Raw genomic sequence first — 20,865 nt, forward strand, 5'->3', positions numbered from 1 at the left:
TTCCTTATTCTTTCCCCAGTGAGCTACACATAGAGATAATGCTAATGAATAACCTTCAGGGCACTCTTCCCACTTCTCTGATTTCATGGTAAAGCCTGTTCTGCAGTCCTGTTTAATAGTGGAATATGCTGCAGAGTGTTGATAGTAAAAAAAAGTTTGGGTAGTAACTACGATTAAGTGCTATCCTGAATGCACTTCTTGTGATCTCTTTGATTCTGTGATTTTCAAAATTGTGCTTCTAAACATTTTCTTTCACTTCTGAAGTTCAAAAAATTGTAGTGAGCTGCCAGCACAAATTAGCATGCTGCTCTGCTTCAAAGAAGCAAGACTGCTTCTAGTGAGCCTTGGCTTGACACTAGGTGTCAAAAATGAATTGAAGTGACTACCCCAGCCAGCATTTTTTTTTTATTATTACTTTAAAGAATTTCGTCTGCTCTTCTCTAAAAGATTCACTAAACTGAAAGTCATCTGAGGCCATAGTTCAACTGTAACTAATCTGTAGCAGTAATAGTGGCTTGGAGACTTCTGCAATTTGTGGTATCATTGGCACAACTTCTGGTGATGCATGAAGCAGGTCAGCAGATGTACCCAGCCAGAAAAAAAAGGGTCATGCCCAGATTCCCTGATCTGGTTTGCACTGGAGTCCCACAAATTAGAGCAGAGCTTGTCCGTGGAGTGGTGAAGAGCACTGGGATCATCTCAAAGAGCCTGTGAGGATTTGTTGGCTTCAGAGAGGGCTGAGTGGGGTGAAGCCAAGAAAGGGAGTACGTTCAGCTGGTATGTCTACCCAGGCAGTGTGTGAGGCTCAGGGGAGAAGTGAGATATAGCTGCTCCAGGAGGGGTTCTTGTGCTGGCATGTGAACTGTCCAGAAGCGGGGTGGGATTGAGCAAAAAAGTAAAGCCTTGCCTTTTCTCCCTGAATTCAAGGCCTGGTTGGATGGGGCGTTGAGCAGCCTGGTCTGCTGGGAGGTGTCCCTGCTCATGGCAGGGGAATTGGAATTAGGTGGTCTTTAAGGTCCCTTCCAACCCAAATCCTTCTGTGGTTCTATGAATTCTAGTAACAAGTGTGGTTTTTTTCTTTCGTCTTCCAACAGGCTGAGAAAAATTTTTGAGTTCTTAAAAAAAAAAAGAAATCAAAAAGCTATCTCATATTGAGTGTATCTCAGTATAATATAATACTTGTAATGTTTCTGTGACAGTGGTCATCAAGCCCAGGATGTCTGGATCTAAAAGCATAACCTCTCTTGCCTGTAATGAGAGATAAATGATCTTACCTCCAGGGCTATATGTTCTTGGTGTGGTCCAGCTGTTGGAAAGGGATAATTAGTCCAGACTACAAAGAAATGTGTTGGTAGAGACTCCAAAGGAATCCACAGTGTGTTCTGCTAGGAGTGTTTCTGCTAGCACTACTCTTTCACCTCCACAAACACCACGAGCAAAACTGTCAAAAATGCTTGGCTTTTTCATGGTTGTTATGTTGCTGAAGTAACTGTGATGCTTAGTATATGTTTTGGGTTTGGTTTTTTTTTTTTTCTTTACTCTTTTAGATGTGTCTGTGCTGGCAAAACTTTCTGTGAAACTGCACTATGGCAGAAATTGAACAATTACGAAGGGTTTGTTTTAAAAGAAACAGCCTCAGAATATATTTGGTGTTTGGCTGTTTCACTGTATCAATAGTGCAAAACTTTTCTAATTACTCTTAAGGGCTTATCAAAGTTGATTTTGGCAGCCTGGGGCTGGGTTCACAGGGATAGATGCCTTTATCACAGATCTGGTGTGTATGGGTGTCAGTGTGAGTGGGAGGTAAAAGCTTAAATAGATGGGGCAACATATGTTCTGCTTTCCTTTCAAGGTTCTCTCAGTTTTAATTCTCACAGATGTATTGCATTGTCAGAATACTGACAATTTTTTTTTTCTTTTTAACTATTTGTGACAGAACAGGTTTATTAAAATTGGGATATTAGAACTTTAAAATTGAATTAAAAACATTACTGTGGAAGAAACTTTCCTCGGTGTATTTCCTATCCCTAAGCAAAGTGTCTTTGAAAAACTATGAAGTAATTAAACAATATTAGATTGTAGTCTCTGGAAACAAAGGCATGCTTTCAGTGGGTATTCAGAGACATTGATAAATTTTCCAGTTTCATCTGAATTATTTTCATAAAACTTTATCTCTGAGGGCTTTGCACAGTAGTAGATGTTTTGTGGGAAAAGCATGCCTATGCCATATAGTGTGGACAGCCTGTATCCTGTTCTGATGAGGGAACCAGGCTGTGAGTGTGTTGGGATGGGAGATACAGGGAATTGGAATGTGTGACTTGGTATTGGTGACAAGACTGTTTCAGAAGTGTATTTCCTGAAGATATCTTTTGGATTATGGGTTAGGAAGGGATCTGTTCAAACCTAAGAGGAGCTTGCAAATTTAAACCTGACTTCTTTAATTGGCCTGTGTATTTCAGAAGACTAACAGTCAGAAAATTTTAGTGATTTTCAATGTTCAGTGTCCTGTAATGAATTTGATGTCTTTGATGCCTGATTTGTGTTATCAATGTTTTTGTTTTAAACTTGCTGTAGGAAATATGTAATTTTGTTTCCTTTTGTGGAAACGGTGCTTTGTTAATACTAATGACAATGGTCATATGATTCCTTGGGGCTTTTGTTTTAACTTCTTTGTGATTGATGCAGCTGCTTGGTGGTGTGTTCTGTAGTTGTGAAATGTGAGAGTTGTTTGGCAAGGCCAACACACTCTCCATTTTTGAAGCTATTCTGCTTGGTTTCTTTACTGTGAAATATTTTAAAATGTGAGAAAGCTTATGTACAGGTGAAAGTAGAAATGAAAATAGATTGTGAACGGAAGTTTTGCTTTCGGAGAAGTTCTCAGAGCCTTTGCCCCGACTTCCAGTTGCTTAAATTTTGGGGAAAACTTAAGACCTTCCCCATTTCCATATTCAGGAGCATCAGTCTTAGCAGGTGCCTGCTTGGACTGTCAGGTTGTGTGTTTTGCTCTCCCTTTTTAAGGGCCCCTGCTCTGGAGAGTGCCTGGGCAGTGATGCACATGGAAGGCTATCAAAGGGCAAAACTGCTGATGTTTTTGTGCAGGTGTGGATGGGACCAGAAGCAGAACTGGTTGTCAGTAGGCAAAGCAGCAGGACCATTTACCTGTGATGTCAGGCACCTTGCTTTGGCTCCTGCCTGCTGGTGTACCTACTTGTTTGTCTTGCCTCTTGGAAGTCTCTTTATTTGCCTGGAGGTGGGAGGTGTAAGCTGCTTTAGGACAGAGGTCCTGTCTAAGCTGTTCCACCAGGCAAGAAGAAAAACAGTTGGCACAAAGCTTATGGGAATGTGTTTCATGGGTCTCCTGGTTAAAACCGGGGCGGAGTGACTTGAGTGCCTGTCTTTGCTCGGAGGACTTAAAAGTACATGTTTTAACAAATAATGCAGTGCTCAGCCTCTCATCATATTAGTCCTGTTATGAATGTAAATTTCCATCTTTGCAGGGAAGCAAGGGAAAAACTTAATTCCTTTATTCTTGGTGAGGAAAATAAACTGATTTTATCAGTCTGTTACTCAGAAATCACAGACCAGGATTTAGCATCATGGCAAATGAAAACCATGTTCTGTGGTAAATGGGTTTGATTAACACCTCTATCTGGTCAAGTGCAAACTGTTGTTATGAAAAAGGTGAGGTGCCATATAATGAAAAAATTCGGTAGAATTTTTTAGGTGTATGAGTAATAATGATTAACTATTAGAATCGTATAGGTCGGGGAAAGCAAGGATAAACATGTGAATTTCAACCCAGTTCCTTTTTCCTGATTGTTCTTTGGGATCTCCATGTGAGTGGTCTGTTCTAGTTTAAGTTGAATGTGTGCCACATGCATTTAATTTAGCATTGTGAGAACTTTGATTCTTTGGAATAACTGGCCTTATCTGATAATGCTAATGTGAAATATCCAGCAGTATGCTAAGATGATGATCTGAAATATCCAGCAGGTTTTTACTGTACTGGCACAAACCCCAGCTCTTGAAAGTTGAAGTTCCATTTCAGTCATACATGATTTTGTAGTATGTTTTCTACATATTTAAATAATTCTGTAAGAAATAAATGCGAAATGTTTTTTTTTAAATTTTAAACTTCTTCATAAACTTGTTATGGATTGAAAATTAACTAGAAGATTCACACTTGGAGGGCAGAGTCTGATGCTGGAGGCTTTGGAGGCAGTTTGGTGCTGCAGGTACCTCATCAGAGGCACCTCTGGGTGGTCCTGCCTTGTCCCCCGATCTGCTGCAGCTCTGTTGGCAGAGCTAATGCTTGTGTGATTGCAGGGTGATTTCTTCCATGCTACTTATCTCATGGGAAACTTACCCACTCAGTGCTGTAGTTATCAGTTTGCTAACTCACCCTGTGGCTACACCTTGCTCTCACAGGTAGAAGCAGGAATGAAGGGAAAGCAGCACAGCTTCTTCCAGCACATGCTGGGGGTGAAGCATCTTTCACCTCAGCAAGGGCAGTCAGTGCTCCCACTTCAAACTAATCATGTTTCCAGATGCCTTTAAAGAGCTATCCCTGGGACTGCTGTTTTCCAGCTAGTTTTCCATCTGTGAAGGAGCTGAATTATCATAATGCATAAATTTGTATTTTCAGGTAAATGTTTACATTAAAGTGTGCATTCTGCACTACATTAAGGTAGGGGGAAAACTTTTGTCTCTGTTCTGGAGAATTCAAACACGGTCCTGCTTCCAGCTCATGGGTGTTATCTGGCTCTTGAAGGGAGAGGGAGAAATGGGGTTGCTCTTCTGCCTTGTCAACTTCTGACTTGTCAGTACCTGAGTCTGAAGCAGCCTCAGTGTTATGAAACACACGTGGTTCTGGGCAAATTTATGGCTGCCCACAGATTTTGAATAGAACAGAGGAAGTGAGTAGCACATCCGTTATTTAAAGAAAGCCACGAGTGGCACCAGAATCCTACAGACGCTGGAATGTATTCTGTGTGTGTGTATATATATATTTTTTTTAGAAGCTGATTCTCCACCACAGTGCCAGAGTTGTAGGAAACTTGTGTTAATAGTTTATCCCTACAACTCCTGTCCCTGATCATAAACTCAATGTTAGTAACTTTTTAAGTAGTAGCAACTGCAAGTTACAAAATACACGTGAGGTTGTATTGCTGACACTTATTAACAACTATATTTCATCGCCTGTTTACATTGGAAGCTTTTAACAGGAGCAGAGTGTTACCAGTTTTGTTTTCTTTACTGTCGAATTTATAATATAGCAATGATTTTACAGCTAGAAACTTAATCTGGGTTGTTGTGTTTGCTGTTCTAAGCTTGTTTTTATACAGTGGAATTAAAGTTTTTCCGTCAGGGTGTATGTCCTGTGAGAGAGATAAACGAAAGAGTTTGCAAGCTTATACATTCGAACTGGAAATTAGGACAAAAGAATTGAAGGACAAATCTAGATAATTCAGCAATGTTGAATTTACTAGACTGCTTGAGCTGCCTTACACCTCTCCCTTGGGGCTGTGCAAATCCGACCTGTGTCTTGTGGTTGCTCACATTTGTCACGGGGGCGGAACAGCAAACATTCACTGTCACTGTTCTTCCTTAGGCTTGGACAGTACCAAACACTGATATCTTTAGTGGCAAAAGGACCGGTGTGGGGAGTTTTGTGATCCGTATTTTAACCCCGAGTCTGAAAATCTTGTCCTTAATGTCCAGATGGGGAGTTTTTTTATTTAAAGGATAAGAGAAGTGAGATGACCATGTTATCACCTGTCTTGGAGTTGGTGGAACTGCCATTAACTCAATCATTTATCTCAGTGATGTTGGTGGTATCACTTGATACAAGAGAGCCTGGCCAGTATCTTTGCTAATCTTTTTTAGGAATGGTTTAGTAACTTATCTTAATGTAAATTTGAATGTCTGGAGAAGTTTGGAGTGAGGCTCTAAATGGACCATGGTAGAACTCTCTGGCATCTCTTTTTAGCAAGAAGATAGGGACCCTCACATTTTCTGTTCCTACCACAATTCCTTATTTTTGTTTTTCTTAATATTCTAACTTATGTATGTACCTGATTGTATTTAGGAGCCACAGTGATGCACCAAGACCTTGGTATGATAGTGCCTCACGTGTGCTGAACAAAAAGGCAGTTTCTGTTCCCAAACCATACTATGCTACTGTAGACTTTCTTCCACTGTTTTTTTTTTCCTGCGGTTTGTGGGATGGGTACAACTGAATAAAAGAACTATTAACATTATTGGTAACATCTTAGTAAGCATGTAGTCTAACTCTAGCCTGTGGTGGTAGCATTTTTCTCTTTCAAAACTTGTAGCCTTAAGGCAATTTGGTGGACTTTACCAGCATCTTCCTTCCTTTACCAGCCTTCCTTCGAGGGCAGAGGCTTGTGTGCAGTGTTATTGTAGGTGTGCTCACATGGCTGTACCTGCTCATGGAGCTCAGAGTTATGTGTCCTCTGAGAGCCTGGTGAAATTACTTCCCTGGAAAGGGCTGAGCAGATGTAAGCTAGACTTGCCCTCCTCTTAAAATTGATTTCTTGGGTGAAGATGAATGTGCCAGCAGCCCTAGTTTCTTTTGAGATGATGGCCGGGATTTCTTGTCTGCTGTTGGCTTTCTTTGCTGTTGGGTATTGTTCCCAGTTTGTAGAAGGAAAAAATATTTCAGTAAGGGGGTTGTAAACCTTACCTCTGTCACTCAGACATTTATATGAGCTCTTGTGCAGAATGCCAACCAAAATAAGCTGGAGTGGTTTAAACAGCCTAAATAATCACTCTTTGTATCGCTTGATCCTGAGTAAATAGGTTAGAAAGTACTTAAGAGCAGCTCAGCTGGAGCCTTCTGGCAGAGAGCAGGGACAAGCAGATGAAGGTGCTGAGCTCTTCCCTGGCACAGCTGTACCCAGAGGAGGAGATCCAAACCCAGGGTAGAGGTTCACAAGTTAATGGGCTGCTCGGCAGGTGGGAATGTGGCTTCTCCCTGCAAATAACCCTGTGATACAGCTGAAGTAAGAAAATCTCAATTCATCATCCTCTTAGGGAATGAGTGTATTTTCTGGTTAATCTATAGTGATCTCCTGGTGTGGAGTGAAAGAAGTGGTTAAATTTAGACATGTTTCATGGGGATGCAGGGGATGGCAGAGATGCCAGGTGCTGTGGCACGTGGAGTAGTGCTGCTCTGCAGCACTGTCCTGTCTTCCCCACGTGCTCACAGAAAAGTCCATGTTGTGGTTGTAACCAGCTCCCACTACTAGTTCAGACTGTTAATTCATTAGTAAAATTAATGGTAGGAGGGAGTTGGGCCAGAAAATGCGAATGTACAAGATAAGAGGTTGCATGGCAACGCTTTACGGTCCCGAACAAGGAGTCAAGAATAAATAATGGTGGAAAAAGAAATGGGAGGAGGAAAAAATGAGTGGGTTGGAGGAAAAAATGCTATCTTTGTATTGGCTTTATTGTTTCGGTGCCATCCCAGATGTGTCTAACAAGTCTGACATTGTTTGAGATTTTCATTACTGAGGGCCTTTCACAAGGCCCTCCTCTGTAAGGCTTGTGTGTGTCACTGGGGCAGCCTGACACAGCCTTGCCGAGACGCAGGTTATGCAAATGCTTTCAGGGGATGGTGGGAAGCCTGGATCCTACTCCCAGTTTTAGAGGGCTTCTTGCCACCAGAAGCTACTTTCTAACTTGTCTTTTTGGCTTTCTTCGCCAAAACAACCTGTGTAAGAGGCTTCCTGATAAATTGCGTGTGTCATTCCTGACACAGTAATGTTTTAATTCCAAAATATGGGTCTTTCTGATCACTACCATGCATAGATATGCATATATAAAAAGTAAAATAATTTGACAAAAAGGAAAGGAAGAAAGCTTCATGAAATAAGACTGCAATAGCTGCTCATCTTCAGGTAAGCCCCTTGTTTTGGTTAAGAAGTTTGAATGTCTCATAGTGCTTCTGATCCCAAGATCAGAACCTGTGCTTTCCTATGTGATTTTGTTGTTAGGATTGTTTTATTGTTTTAACTGGATGAATAACTTCAGATTGGCAAGGGCTTTTAATGGAAAAAATATTGTTTGTTCATTGAATTAGAGAAGTGACTGTCACTTACTGGTAGTAACTGAATGTGAGAATATGAGTTGCCAGCTGTAATGTTTCAGGTTTTTTTCTATTCTGAGAGGAAATGCAGAGGAAACAAAAGCTGGCAGCATCATTGCCAGTATTTCCTTACTCTGCTTTATGTTAGAATGAATTAAAACGACTGCCATTGCAAATGACTCCTTGTGGTTTGGGGTAACTGCTTACTGTTTTCCTTTGCAATTGGACATGCTATCTTTTCAGCATTAAAAGGAAGTGCATTGTCCCCTCCTAAATCCCTCTGTCCCATTGTTCATGGCTGGTAAAATGACTTTTCACTGTAACTTTGTGCTCTTTCAACTTCACTGTGACTGGTGCTCCCTTTGCAAGTCCAGCCAGAGCTTCCTGTTGGGGGGGAATTTATGAAAAACGCGCTTGGCTTAGGATCATGATGCAAGGTATTAATTCTGTATCTCCTGTGACTTGTATGCATTTAGTGATTTACATAAAATGGTGGCTGTACTTCTGAGAGGGTGACTGCCTGAGTAGCTTCAAAGCAAAAATTAGCTCTGACGTTTTTTCTTCTGCACGGTTGTTGAAATTAGTTTTTATTTGGAGCTGTGATCTTGCAGAATTCTGTATGAAATGCTCCATATATGTGGAAAAGAGCAGGATGCCACAGATTTTTAGTGAGTTATGGGAACTTTCTCTTCAGGCAAGAAGTGGGGCCATCCAATTTTCCGCTCATGCTGGAGATAGAGCTCAAAGAGCTTCAGAAGCCAATAGTTAACTCTGTTGGAGATGCTCTATCCTGCAGTTCTTTAAAATATCATCTACAGTGAATAATAGTGTGCAAACGTGTGTGACAATTTTTTTTCTCTTCCCAAACCTTGTTCTAGATGTCAAAATTTACCTGGACTACTTGGGAATGGCGAAACATAGCCCTGGGATCCTGCCATGAACAGTAAGAAAGTTGAGATGCTTTGTGTATGCAAATAATAATTTTCTTTTAATGACTAAATCCCAGTGAAACTGTTCCTGTTCAATTAACACAGCTTGGCAAGACATTGTGTAGCTCAGTGTGGAGGTGCTCCCAGCTTTTCATGCAGTAAAGAGGCAGTACAGTAGGTCAGAGGGGTGGATCAGTAGGGGAGCATTCTTTGGGAAACAGTAACGGGGAAGTCGCTGCAGTCACTATGGCACTGGAAGTGGGAAGCTGCTGTGGGTGGTGCATTAGGAAATTATTGAGGTGGTATCTGAAGGATGCTTTCCTGTAATGTGTAATTATATTGTGAGACTCCATTGTTACCTTGTGTATAATTATATCGAGACTCCACTGTCATGGGATATCTTGAATGCAAATTAGATTGAAGTGTGATTAGACAAATTAGTGGAAGAAAAAAGTGAATTGTGAAGTACTAAAGCCTGAATTCCAGGTGCAGTTTGAGGGAGGAAGTCCCTAAAACACTGGCTGAGGGAAGCTGTGTTGTTTCACTCTCACTGCTCTTGAATGGACTGCTGTTAGACAGGGAGCTTGGCTCATTAGGTCTTTGGTCTGAGCTTTCGTGTCTGACTTTTGTTTGTTGTTTTCCTTATATGAAACTTAGTGTTTAATAGATGTTGATTTAACAGACAGCAGACAGCTTTAAAGATATTCTCGAGTGTTGATCAAAATATTCAGATATTTTTGTGTTGTTGGTAGCCTGAGACTTTCTAGTTTGAAGGATACATAAATATGTATGTACATGCTCTGTGTTCTTTAAATAGCCTTTTCCAGATGTTGCAGTAGGCATCCTTAAAGTGATGCACTGAAAATTATTCTGATTAATTTTCCCAGTACAAAATAGATGACTTATGAGAGACTGTGTGGGTGAGTAGCATGTTTGTAAAGCATCAACAGTGTCTGCTGAAAATTTACACTATTTGTCAGCCTTCACTGGCACAGAAATTAGAAGGCTTTTGTATTGTTACAAATTATGATTTGGATATAGTTGATTGGAAATGTACATCTCATGAAAACTCTTGTAGCTGAACTCTTCACAGCAGTTTAAATACTTAATATGCAAATATTCAAATGAAAAAATACTTCACTTTCTTTTTTAGAACTCTGACCATGTCATGTCTAATTCTTCCATGGAAGTAGTATTTCTCCCAAGGCTTTCAAAAGCTGGTTTATATGCTTGATGTTAGGCACTGCTAATATCTTGAAAATCTCAGAACTCTCCTTTGATGAAAATAATTGTTAAATTGTTGTAGATCAAATTACAGAGCCTTATGTCAGTTATTAGAACAGCTGACAAAGTCATTTAGTTCTTTGTACAAAGTAGTGATGTAACGCGAGGAGATTCTGGTAAGACTGATTGCTTTTGGCTTTTTGAGAAGTTTGTCCAGCTTACTTGAAAAAGATAAATGTGTGTATTTGTAGATTATTAAATAGCATTAAAATCTTACCAGAATGTAGCTAAAGCTTCAGTTTACTTTTTCTGATCATGGATTGACTGAGCTAACGATTTAAGCTGTGCTGCTGGAGGTAAAACATTCCTTCATTTTGAACTTTATGTACAATTTAGCAAATTCACTGTTCGAAAGGTAAGAGAAAGAACTTTGCTTTCCACAGATCTGCTCTGACAAAACCTTGTCATTTCTCGTGAAGTTGAGAACAAATTATGTAATGTCAGAGGATAATCACTTATTAGGGATTATTAAGAAACAAATTTTAAGGGCGGAAATGATTCTCGGTACAAATTAGGACATCTGGAATGATCTTGGGCTTTTTGTTCCCTGCCAGTCATTTATCTAAAAGTTGTGTGGCTTCTTTTCTGGCTTTTCTTTTGAGGTGGTTACTGGAACCAAAAAAGCTGGAGTGTTGCTGTACTGGTGTTCAAGATCTTTGTGTTTGGGAGGTACTTGATGTCCACTTGTAGGACAAGTAGCATCAGAAAACCAAATCTCATTTTGCTATTAAAGCTGTCATGTTAGAAAACATCTACATGCTATTAACTAAAGGTAAACAACCAGCACGTAAATTGCATCTTATTCATGTCTCATGTAATTTGTGTGGCTTCTGATAAGGCAGTGAGAGGTGTGAGCTGTGTTGTGCTCTGGATACATTTCTGACCTAGAGTCCAGTGGTTGTGTCTTTTTAAGATCTGCTCAAAATAACTGTAGAAGATAAAGGAAAAGTAATGCCTTTAAGTTGACCTGCAGCCTGGTGTTCCCTTAGCTTCCATCTTCACCTGTAACAGCACTCCAAAATTAGGAAGCTTGCTGACGGTGATTGGAGTTTGAAATCCTGCTGACTTAACTTGATCCAGGAGCATTTTCCCCAGGCCTTTATTTGCATATGTAGATTTTTCATCTCCCAAGGTTGTGGTTTAGGTGATGCCTGCAGGTAAAGGACATTTTTGATGAAAGTAACAGCAGGTGGGAAGGCTTGAAGTTGAGTGGAAAGTGATTCCAAGGTGGTTTGTCACATGGATACTTGAATGGTAGCAATAAGGAAATACAAGGATTCAGTTTCTCAGTGACGCAGGTGGTTCTGATATCACACACCTGATGGTGTGTGATATTGGAGAGGGCATCAAAAGGTTTTACAGCACAAAATGAGAAAGTGGGCTTTAACATTTTAGGCTTTTTTGCTTTTGTTGTTAGATAGTGTATGCTGGCTATCCAGGAGTCACTTCTGAAGAGTGGAAGATTTCAGTCTGCTGAAGTGTACATTGTTTTACTAGGAAGCTTCATGGGATTTTACTTCCTGTTTTTGTCACTTCTGTTCAGTCTGATGTGAACTGGCCTTTTCACTAACTCCTCTAGAACAGTAGGTAGCTGATGCCTCTAGATCTGTGGCACACACTCCCCAGAATGGAGCTGCTAGCAAATGGAAGCAATCCATTTAGGCTAAGAGTCGTAACTTTGTACTTTCAGTGCTTTTGTGAGATAATGATTTAAAACCTTCCTCCAGTCATAACCACAGAGGCAGAAGCCCACATTGCCTTTAGTGGAGGAGTGGCATGGAAAGATACTTTATCATCTGGACACAGACAAACAGGAATATGGGTGTTGCCATTGCTGGAGACCTGCTCTGGATTGTGGCTGGAGGAGTGGCAGTAAGAGGACAACAGCAGCTGCCACTGCCAGACCATCTGGGTGCTGTACACAGCTCTGAGTGATGCTTGGAGCTGCAGCTGGGGATGATGAGATGATGCAGATGTTTGAGCCAAGGGCAAAAGAGACTGTCTGTGCTGCTGTCCAAGGAACAGAGCTGATGTGAGCCCAGGAGAGTTACTAACCTGTCAGGTCTTTGTGGCTCTGGCAGGGAGCTGGCTTGTCTTGCTTGTGCTTTCTGGTGTTTTGGGACACTGGTCCCTGCTGGATCCTTGTCCCCTCCTTGTGCTGACATCTTAAACTCACTGTCCTTGTGGTGTGTCATCTGCAGCCTCTTCCTTGTCCCCCTCCTCCTTTGGTCCCTGGCTGGGATCACTGTGTGTGGAGATGGTGTTTTTAAGGCTCAACCTAAATGGGAGAGAAGTCCATTCATTCCTTGGGGCTGGATTATGCTATACTGTAACTGCTGAAGCTCCCAGTGTTGAGAGCATAATATAGGGGCATCCAGTCTAGGATTGATAGTGCAGCTATCCAATGTAGCATTTTCCTCTTACCTATGGTACCCTTTTAAACTGCAGGTGTTTTACTTGGGTGTGATTTATATGCGGTGTATTAATGGCTCAGTCTGCTTCAGGGAATTGTTTTCTCTTGCTGTGTGAGAGAAATACTATACCAAGAAGCTTGGGTTTTTATACATAATGTTCCTGAAGACTTCTAAGGTTGTATGAGCGTGCTGAGCTTGTTTTGTTTTGTGTTCCTAAAACAGGTTGAATAAAACTTTTATCAAACATATTTTTAATTACATTAGCAAAGACCATTCTATAATTGCAGTTAATGAGCGCTGCTTTTTGTGTGTAAAACTTTACTTCATACAATTACTAAATTTCTATTAGGATATGATCTGTTCTGCTACCTAGAGTATAACTTTGACAGTTTGTTGGCTTCCTTTGTGACACTGAGTTTTTCAAAATGCAGTGCCTTGGCTGACTAAAGTAAATTGTTGCTTAAGTTGTATTTTGTGTAGTCTATAGTATGGGGTTTCTTTTGTGTCTGGACTTGATTTTTACTGAAAATGTTTAAGTACTTATATACTTCTAGCTTGTGGGTGGAATTAGTCATGATTCTACTTGTTAATTATTGATTATCAGGTGATATTTGATATAGGTTAATGCTGCTCTTGGGTAATGCAACTCTGATGCCTGTTATAAAAACAGGGAGGCTGTGCTGACCTCCAGAAATGTGTACAAAGTTCAGACTGAAAACTGCCTGCATCAGGCTAGTCTACATCCGACTTTTAATAATAATGCTTTTTTAGGCACATACTTCTCGGTATTTAGAAGGAGACTTTCTTATTGTTACTTATTTAGAGCTTAAAGCAGTTCTTTAAGGGTATAGTTTGTCATTATTGAGCAGCTGCTGCTGAAAGGGTCAGTGCTGCTCTCTCTCCTCTGCTCTTTGCCGAGCGGGTGCCGGGGACGTGCGGCCGCTGCCAGGACAGTGGGATCTCCTTGCTCCTCTGATGGGAGACAGTGCTGGCTGTGCTGGGCTCTGCTTTCCCTCTGACAGCTGTTTGCTCTTGGACTGTGCAGCTGGATGGTTTGTGGGGTTCAGCATAAGGTAGGCACGTGATAGGTAACACGGGACTGTGTCCTTCATTGGTGTTCCCGGGCTAGAATTCAGCCTCTTGCTCCCTGTGGATTTGGTGACCAGTCTGTTTTTCAGCAGTTGTGTTTTGTTATGTTTTTGATTCACGTTGACTGCTGTGCTGGAGGAAGGATGGTGTTACTATGGTAGGTCAGGCTCAATCCCAGCATCTGCCAGCTTTGTGCTTTCTGAGCACCGTGTGGAAACTACTTCCCTGCTGTAGGAATGATGTGTTTGCTGAGGTCTGACGAGTGTTCCTCATGTTCCCTGTATGCTCATGTTGGCCCCTGAGGATGTGTGGACTTGTTCATTTAATGTCTTCCTAGACTGTGCCCTGCACGCTTTATTCTGCACTCTTTGGCATGTCTTGTCACTAATTTGCTGTTGTTTCTGAAGAGCTGACTGCAACTGATACAAGTAACCTACATTAGCTGTGTGCACTATCAACCCTGAATAGTCTGGAACTTTCTGACAGAGGAAGCATAGTCATAAAAATGAAACGTTTCCACAGGGCATGGAAATTCACTATGTGAGTTGTGTTCAGTGGCATATGACCAATGGATGTAGTGTTTTTACTTATTTTGTGAAGTTGGAATTAGAAGTAATTTAATGCTGAATAATTTTACATGGGTTTTAACCACACCCCATTTAAATTGCCTTCCTGAATTCAGACTGAAGATCGTTAAAACAAATGTAATGGTTTATATAGGAAATGAATCATTATTCAAAAATATATATACTTCTTTTTGAATTTCCAAAAGAATGATGGCAAAATGTAACAGCAGCAGCAAACCAGAGATCTGAGGAACTTGCACAGCAGTGTGAAATTCAGCCCCCAGCTCCTGGCAGGGGGATGCAAGTTCCTGCTGGTGATCAGATTTGTCCTGTCTGTGACCATAGTGAGCAGCTGTAGGGTTGTAAGTGGAGGTGTGAATTTCTCATATTTCTATGCTGGGAATGTAGAATCAGTGGTGAGGATGATAGAAGCTCTACTGATAAAGGTGAAAGTTAACTAAAACTTTTCTAAGTATCAAAAATTCTATTTTAACATGGAATTTTTTTGATCCCTTTATACTGCTATGTAATGTATTGGTCTCATTAGAGAAGCCTTTGCAATGCCCACAGGATGGTAAATTAAAGACTGAGACTGCAGTATCCATCCTAACTGCTTTAACCACACTGCACATCCTGTAGGGCTTCACAAATCACTGAGTGATGGTAGGAAAGCAATTCATGTGTATATGGTACTTTTTAAACATGTCAGTTTTATGATGGAGGACAGATAAAACATGTTCTATTTACTCAGCAGACTTCTTTAACAGAAGAAAACCTGAAGTTTATTTGAAATGAGGATGTCCTGAGGTGCAGCAATGCCAGGAGTTAAGAACCACCTTATTCTACCAGCTGCTGTCGCATCAGTGGGAGGGAGTGGGCAAGTTAGATGCTGCTAAACAATTCTGTTTGATGCTGTCTCAGTTGTGGCATGTTTAAAGTATTGCAAAGCAAATACTGAATTTATAATTTATGCTTACAAATTCCATGTGTGATTTCTTTCCACTAAATGTCTAAATTTGCCTTAGCAAAATAAGATTTTAGACAGACTCTTTAATTAGGAGTGCTTGTGTCTTATTCTCTGAAGTCAGAATTTTATTGTTCATGGTACAAAAGCAGCTGGAGGGGAGAGGATGATTTGGGGAAGCTTCTCTTTTCTGTTATGTATAAAATGACCCGTTATTTCAAAACTATTACATTGATTTACTCTTTTGTGACTGCATTTAAAAATACAAGCTTTCTTTTGTATATTAAAGGTATTGACTAAGAAATAGGAATTTCTGCTTTGGTCTGTGAATTAATAGCAAATTGCTTTAAAGAAATATCCAATTCATACAGCTACTAAATTTTGATCATTCACTTCTGTTTATAAATGTAAAATATAAGACCAAAAATCTGAAGTGTGCCTCTTTTCAAGGGTCTTGCATACTTTGTTTGTCAATGCTCGGTGACAAATAGTGTCAGCAAATGGAAATGCTACAACTTCTTCACTGCCCTTTCAAGTGGAAGTAGAAGTTCACGAACCAGAATATAGTCTATAGTCTGTATATAGACTGTAAGATATACTCTTGAGACAGAAAAAAATAAACAAGGGGTTTATCAACTTTATTAGATCTTAAAAATGGAACTCATTAAGATTTTGGCCTCTTCCGTGCAAATTAATGTCATTATATCTTGCACATAAATAGTTTGAGCTATTTTTCTCCCTCTTAAAAGGTGGCTTTAATGAGTCACAGCTTCCATTTTAGTAAATTGTTCATGGGATAGGCAGGCTCAGGAACAACTGGGTTAAACCAAGAGATTATTTGAAAAATCTAGGGCATGTGCTCTGTTCACTTGATTAGTTTTCATAATTCATCCTTGTTTCCACAGCAAAGAGCAGCATAAGGCATGTAAACAAGAAGCAGTTTTCTTGCTTTTGTGCTCCTTTATCTCTGTATTTTTACCAGAGACAGTTAGTGAAATTTGGAAAAAAAATATATTGTGTGTGGATGTTTGGAACAAATCTTGGTTTGTTTTGTGAAAACCCATGGGATCTGAGAGGCAGGTGCTATTTGGGGATGTCTGTCTGTGACTCTGCTTCAGTTCTTTTCTGTTTGACTACAGGTGCATGAAGAACAGAGGAGGTATTTCCGCTTATCAGAGATGATGTGGAGAGACACTTTGTGAGTAACTGACATGTGTTTTCTAAAAAGCCCAAAATGCTAATGTGGAAATTATTTTTTTTTTTTTAATTCTGTAACTTAGAATAAGTGTGCTATTTATCTAACAGTTTCATTGGGGTCTGGAAAGCTGTGAATAGGGAGCCCTTCATGGAACCCACAGACAAAGCTGATTGTGGAAATGAGGAGCTGGAAGACTGAGCAACAGAATATTTTTTTTCATGAATGATTAACCATGATGTCCACCTTGTCTGTAGTGATCAGTCTACCAAAGACTTCTACTGTTGACTGCTCAAAGTGTTCTAGATAGCAGTAAAACCCTTGATATTGTGTATATGGGGAACCTTCAGTAGTGTTAACTTGGTTTGGAACTTATGGAAGCTTACTCTGCATGTCAGGTTATTAACACTGTATTGTCCTTGTCCAATTTTGACTGCAAGTCTGATATATTTGCCATAAAGATGATGGGAATAGTAGCAGTGAATAGAAGCTTTCCTGAAAGTTTTCAGTTCTTGTGTGCTGGAACACAACAATATTCTGGGATCATAAATGTAAACTACACTCCTAAAATATTACAGGAAAGGAAGAACCTCTATGACAGAATATAACTGTACCTAAATAAGTACTTAAAGGATTTGCTTTTGTGGAAAAAAGGTCATTTTTAGAGATCACAATTAGGTAGTGCAATGTCTTACTTTTCAAATTGATTCCATAAATATGCTGTGTTTCTAGTGCTGTAGGCTCATCAGTCAGCTCATTCCTTTGGGGTAATTAATCCCAGTGTTTCCTTTTTTTTTTCCAGATTTCCAGTAACAGTTGTGAATTAAAGCAGCATGTTATTTTACAGTTTTCCATGACAGTCTTTGTGCCTTTTTTTTTTTTTTTGCTGTTGTTTATGTAAGTAAAATATGAGTTATGTGGTCTTGAGTGCTTTCTTTTAAACCATAAGCTTTGATATTCTGGAGCTACTGCTTTGTTCTAATGATAATTGTTTTAGGAGAATGGTGCCTTTGTGGACAACTTCACTGCTTTTCTTGTCACAGAAGGGCTCAAGTTAGAAGAACTGCTCTTACCTCAGGCACCTTGATTTCTACATTTGTAGCATTAAAGCTACACAATGAATTTTTTTTTTCTTAAATTAAAAAAAAAATCCTTTTATTATAATAGACTAGTAATTGCTTAAACTTTTAGGTAGGGAAACAGTTTGGGTTTTTACCTGGGATTTGCTTTTTGTAGCCTTTATCTAAGAGAAAGATTTTAAAATTATTTTTAGGCTTTCCTCATCCTGGAGCCCTTTGCAAATTTTCTTAGATATGTTTTTTTGATTAGTCTAGGAACTACTTTAAAAAAAAAATTGTCATTAATGCTTAATTTCCTCATTCTTGTTCAGTGTCTGCAAATAGTGCCTGATTTGAAAGTCTGTATTGCTTTCAGTCAAGAGAAAATCTGCTTCAAGATAATGTTGGCTTGTAGTCATCTTTCCCTTGGCTTCTTTCAGGCCCTGCTTGCCAGTTCAGGGAGGCTGCGTGAGGATTTCTTTCTAACAGTCTCCTGGCCAGCTGCTGGATTCTTTATGAAGCAGCAGGAGAAATCCTTGTGCTGATCCAGCTGACTTACCCAGGAGATAGTGTTGATTTGATTTACTCTATGATGTTGAGATCACTTTTTTGTGGATAAAGTCCATGAAGACTTTGCTGCAGTTGGCTGAGTAGCAACAATAATATGGAATATTATTTATTTCATTATTTTTAAAATAAGATATCTATATATAATTATCAGCTTAATAAAATGGAAATTGATTTTTTTTTGTTTGCTTTAAACAAGAAGTATAGTTCAGGTATAAATGTTCCAAATATCAATCTACATAGTGTGAAATATTCTCGTAGTGATGCCACAGTTACTGGTAATACATGCATTTTTCTTTGAGCTTATTTACAGCTGTTGACTATATTTTAGTGTGGTAATTTTCAGAAAAGGCTCTGTGTAAAATAGGCAGCAGTTATTTTGTGGGGTTAGCATGAATTTGTACAGATGGCTGCTGTTAAGGACCTTTTAGTTGCATAGCAGTCAGCTTTTTCAGTCTTCAGCATATGGCTGGGTCAGGTTGTGCTCTGATGCTTAAGAGAGCGGATAAGGCTCTCAGCCAATGACACCCACTGTGGACACTGTTTTGGGATTTGCCTACATTAATACTCCTCTCTGTCAGCATTAGTAGCTGCAATAACAGGTAGTTATCTATCTGGCCAGTTCCATGAGTTCTTATGGGATTATTGCAAGGGTGAACGTGTGTAAGATATAATGGAAGAAGTTGTGAATAGAATAGAGTTTAGTCCTTGTTGGAGGGCAGATGTGCAGGAACTGGTTCCTTTTCCCAGTTCTACTTGATCTTAACCTTGACTTTAACCTCTGTGCTGTAGTATCTTTCTCTTTGAGGGGTATTTATAAAGTTTGTGGGCTGTATAAAGGAAATTGCTATTTGCCTGTTGCTGTTCTTTTTGTGGTTATTACTATGCACTTCATGTGTAGTATTTCTGGTGAAAAATGGAAAACCATTTCGCCTTTTGAATGCTCAAGCAGTGAGCTTTAAAGGACTTGAAATATACACTGCAGCTTAGTCTATTAAGTTAAAAAATAGCTTTACTAATAAAGAGCAGTTGTGCAAGAAAAGCCTTTTCATTTTCATGGAGTATTGATCCCTACATTCATAAACTTCATAAAATATTAATTCCTAAGTATACTGGATAATATTTAACTTAAAATTCAACCCAAACAGAGAGATGCACACCTGTTCCCAATGCTGGGTTCTTTTTTTTCCAGACAGGCTGAATGAGGGTGCCTTGTTGTACTTGACATCTGCCCATGTCTGAGTAAGTCTGATTTGTACAATAGTAATAGGTACTTGAGCTCTGCCCTTGGTAGTCAGTAGATTAGGGGTGTATGTGACAAGTTGGACACCGAAGGGACGTGCTGTATCTAAGCTCTTCAGTTTCCTCATGAATGGACTAATATGTTCCATTGGCCTTCCCTGATCTCAGTAACCTCATAAAGTTTTATGCTCTTAAAATAACTGACAGTCAGCAGCTGGTTTTTTATCAGGATTTTTTTTCTCTTAATAGTGATGAGAAAGTGGGATCCAAACGTCCGAGTCCTGTTGTCTTTGTGAAACGATACTGGTTTTTCTTGTATTGGCTGGTTTGCTTCTGTGTGCCTTTTTTCTTACATGGAATGCTTATATAATCAACCTTGTGTCAGCAGAGTCTATTTTGCCACTGTGGATTTATTAAGTATAGGTGGTGATGAATGAGCTTTAATATGCTGAAGTTGTAGCCACAGGTGACTTATATTGGAGAAAGGCTTTATGAGGGATGGAAAATGCAGGTGAAATGCAAGTCCTTCACAGAACACTGAAGAGATGGTAAATCTATAAGGACACAAACATTTTAAGAACAATTCCACATCAAATTGATTAGATCCTTTAGTGCCAACTAATAAGCTTCATGGTATTTTGATTCATCTCGCCATAGATACGTGAGTTTATGTTTGGTTCATTAAAATGCAAATTCAGACATGAAACAGTTGATCATCTGACTTAAAATTCAGAATAATATTTTATTTAAAACAATATTTTGGTACATACACCTCAGCATAGTAAAAATTTTGCGTTTTGCCACTTTATGTTCAGTGCAGTGTGTTAAGGCTGTCCTTGTGCAGTGTCTTGACCTGGGATCATGAGCACCTGCATGTGGAAATGGGTGCATTTCGGGTCCCTGCCCCATTTGAGGAAAGATGTGATGCTGTCCAACAAGGTAGTTTTTTCATCCTTGGAAATATTTAGGTAAAAGCTGGCTTTGGCAGTAAAATAAGGCCGTTGAAGAATAGAAGGGAAGTGGGCAAGGGAGGACTCTTCTGCCAGCTGTAAGGCACGTGAGGTGCATGGGACTCACTAGCCTGCATCTTTGCACCCTAAAGCCTGGAGAGTCACGTCAGTGGGGTTGACTGCAGGTGAAGTGCTGCTGGGGAAGAGCTCTCTGTCCCTGCTCTGGGTGAGGCTGTTGGCTACAAACTGCACCAGGCAGACTGAGCTGTATAGACACAAGGTAGAGGTTGGAGGCAGTGTCATCTTCAAGGTCATTGGTATGAACAGAGAGGCTCATTTGGAACAGATCAACTTTAGAAATAATGTACAAAGAGAGGAGGGACCTCTGATGGCTTGTGGCAGACACAAAGGAGTGGATTAGAGCTTCAGTAAAAGAGTGTGCTCCAGCTGTGTATTGTCCTACATCTCCCTTAACGAGTGTATTCCCATACAGGTCT

The 20,865-nt window shown here is 39.8% G+C and overlaps 1 protein-coding gene across 5 annotated transcripts in view; it reads left to right on the forward strand.

The window, feature by feature from the left end:
• KLHL13 (kelch like family member 13) overlaps positions 1-20,865 on the forward strand; it is an 88,308-nt gene that overhangs the window by 1,124 nt on the left and 66,319 nt on the right. The window contains exons 2-3 of one of the 5 annotated variants that reach the window (XM_051784386.1): positions 8,989-9,053; positions 16,496-16,554. The exons of 1 other annotated variant lie outside the window; for it this stretch is intronic. In XM_051784386.1, the coding sequence (XP_051640346.1) occupies positions 16,535-16,554 (20 nt within the window). In that variant the 5' untranslated portion in view covers positions 8,989-9,053; positions 16,496-16,534. Of the gene's footprint in view, positions 1-8,988; positions 9,077-16,495; positions 16,555-20,865 lie in introns of those variants that run through there. 3 more of the 5 variants (XM_051784359.1, XM_051784376.1, XM_051784395.1) reach the window with 3 other exon arrangements.

This window comes from Manacus candei, unplaced genomic scaffold, assembly GCF_025592945.1.
Source record: "Manacus candei isolate 608988 ecotype Guabito, Panama unplaced genomic scaffold, ASM2559294v1 h1tg000003l, whole genome shotgun sequence".
Classification (NCBI taxonomy): domain Eukaryota; kingdom Metazoa; phylum Chordata; class Aves; order Passeriformes; family Pipridae; genus Manacus; species Manacus candei.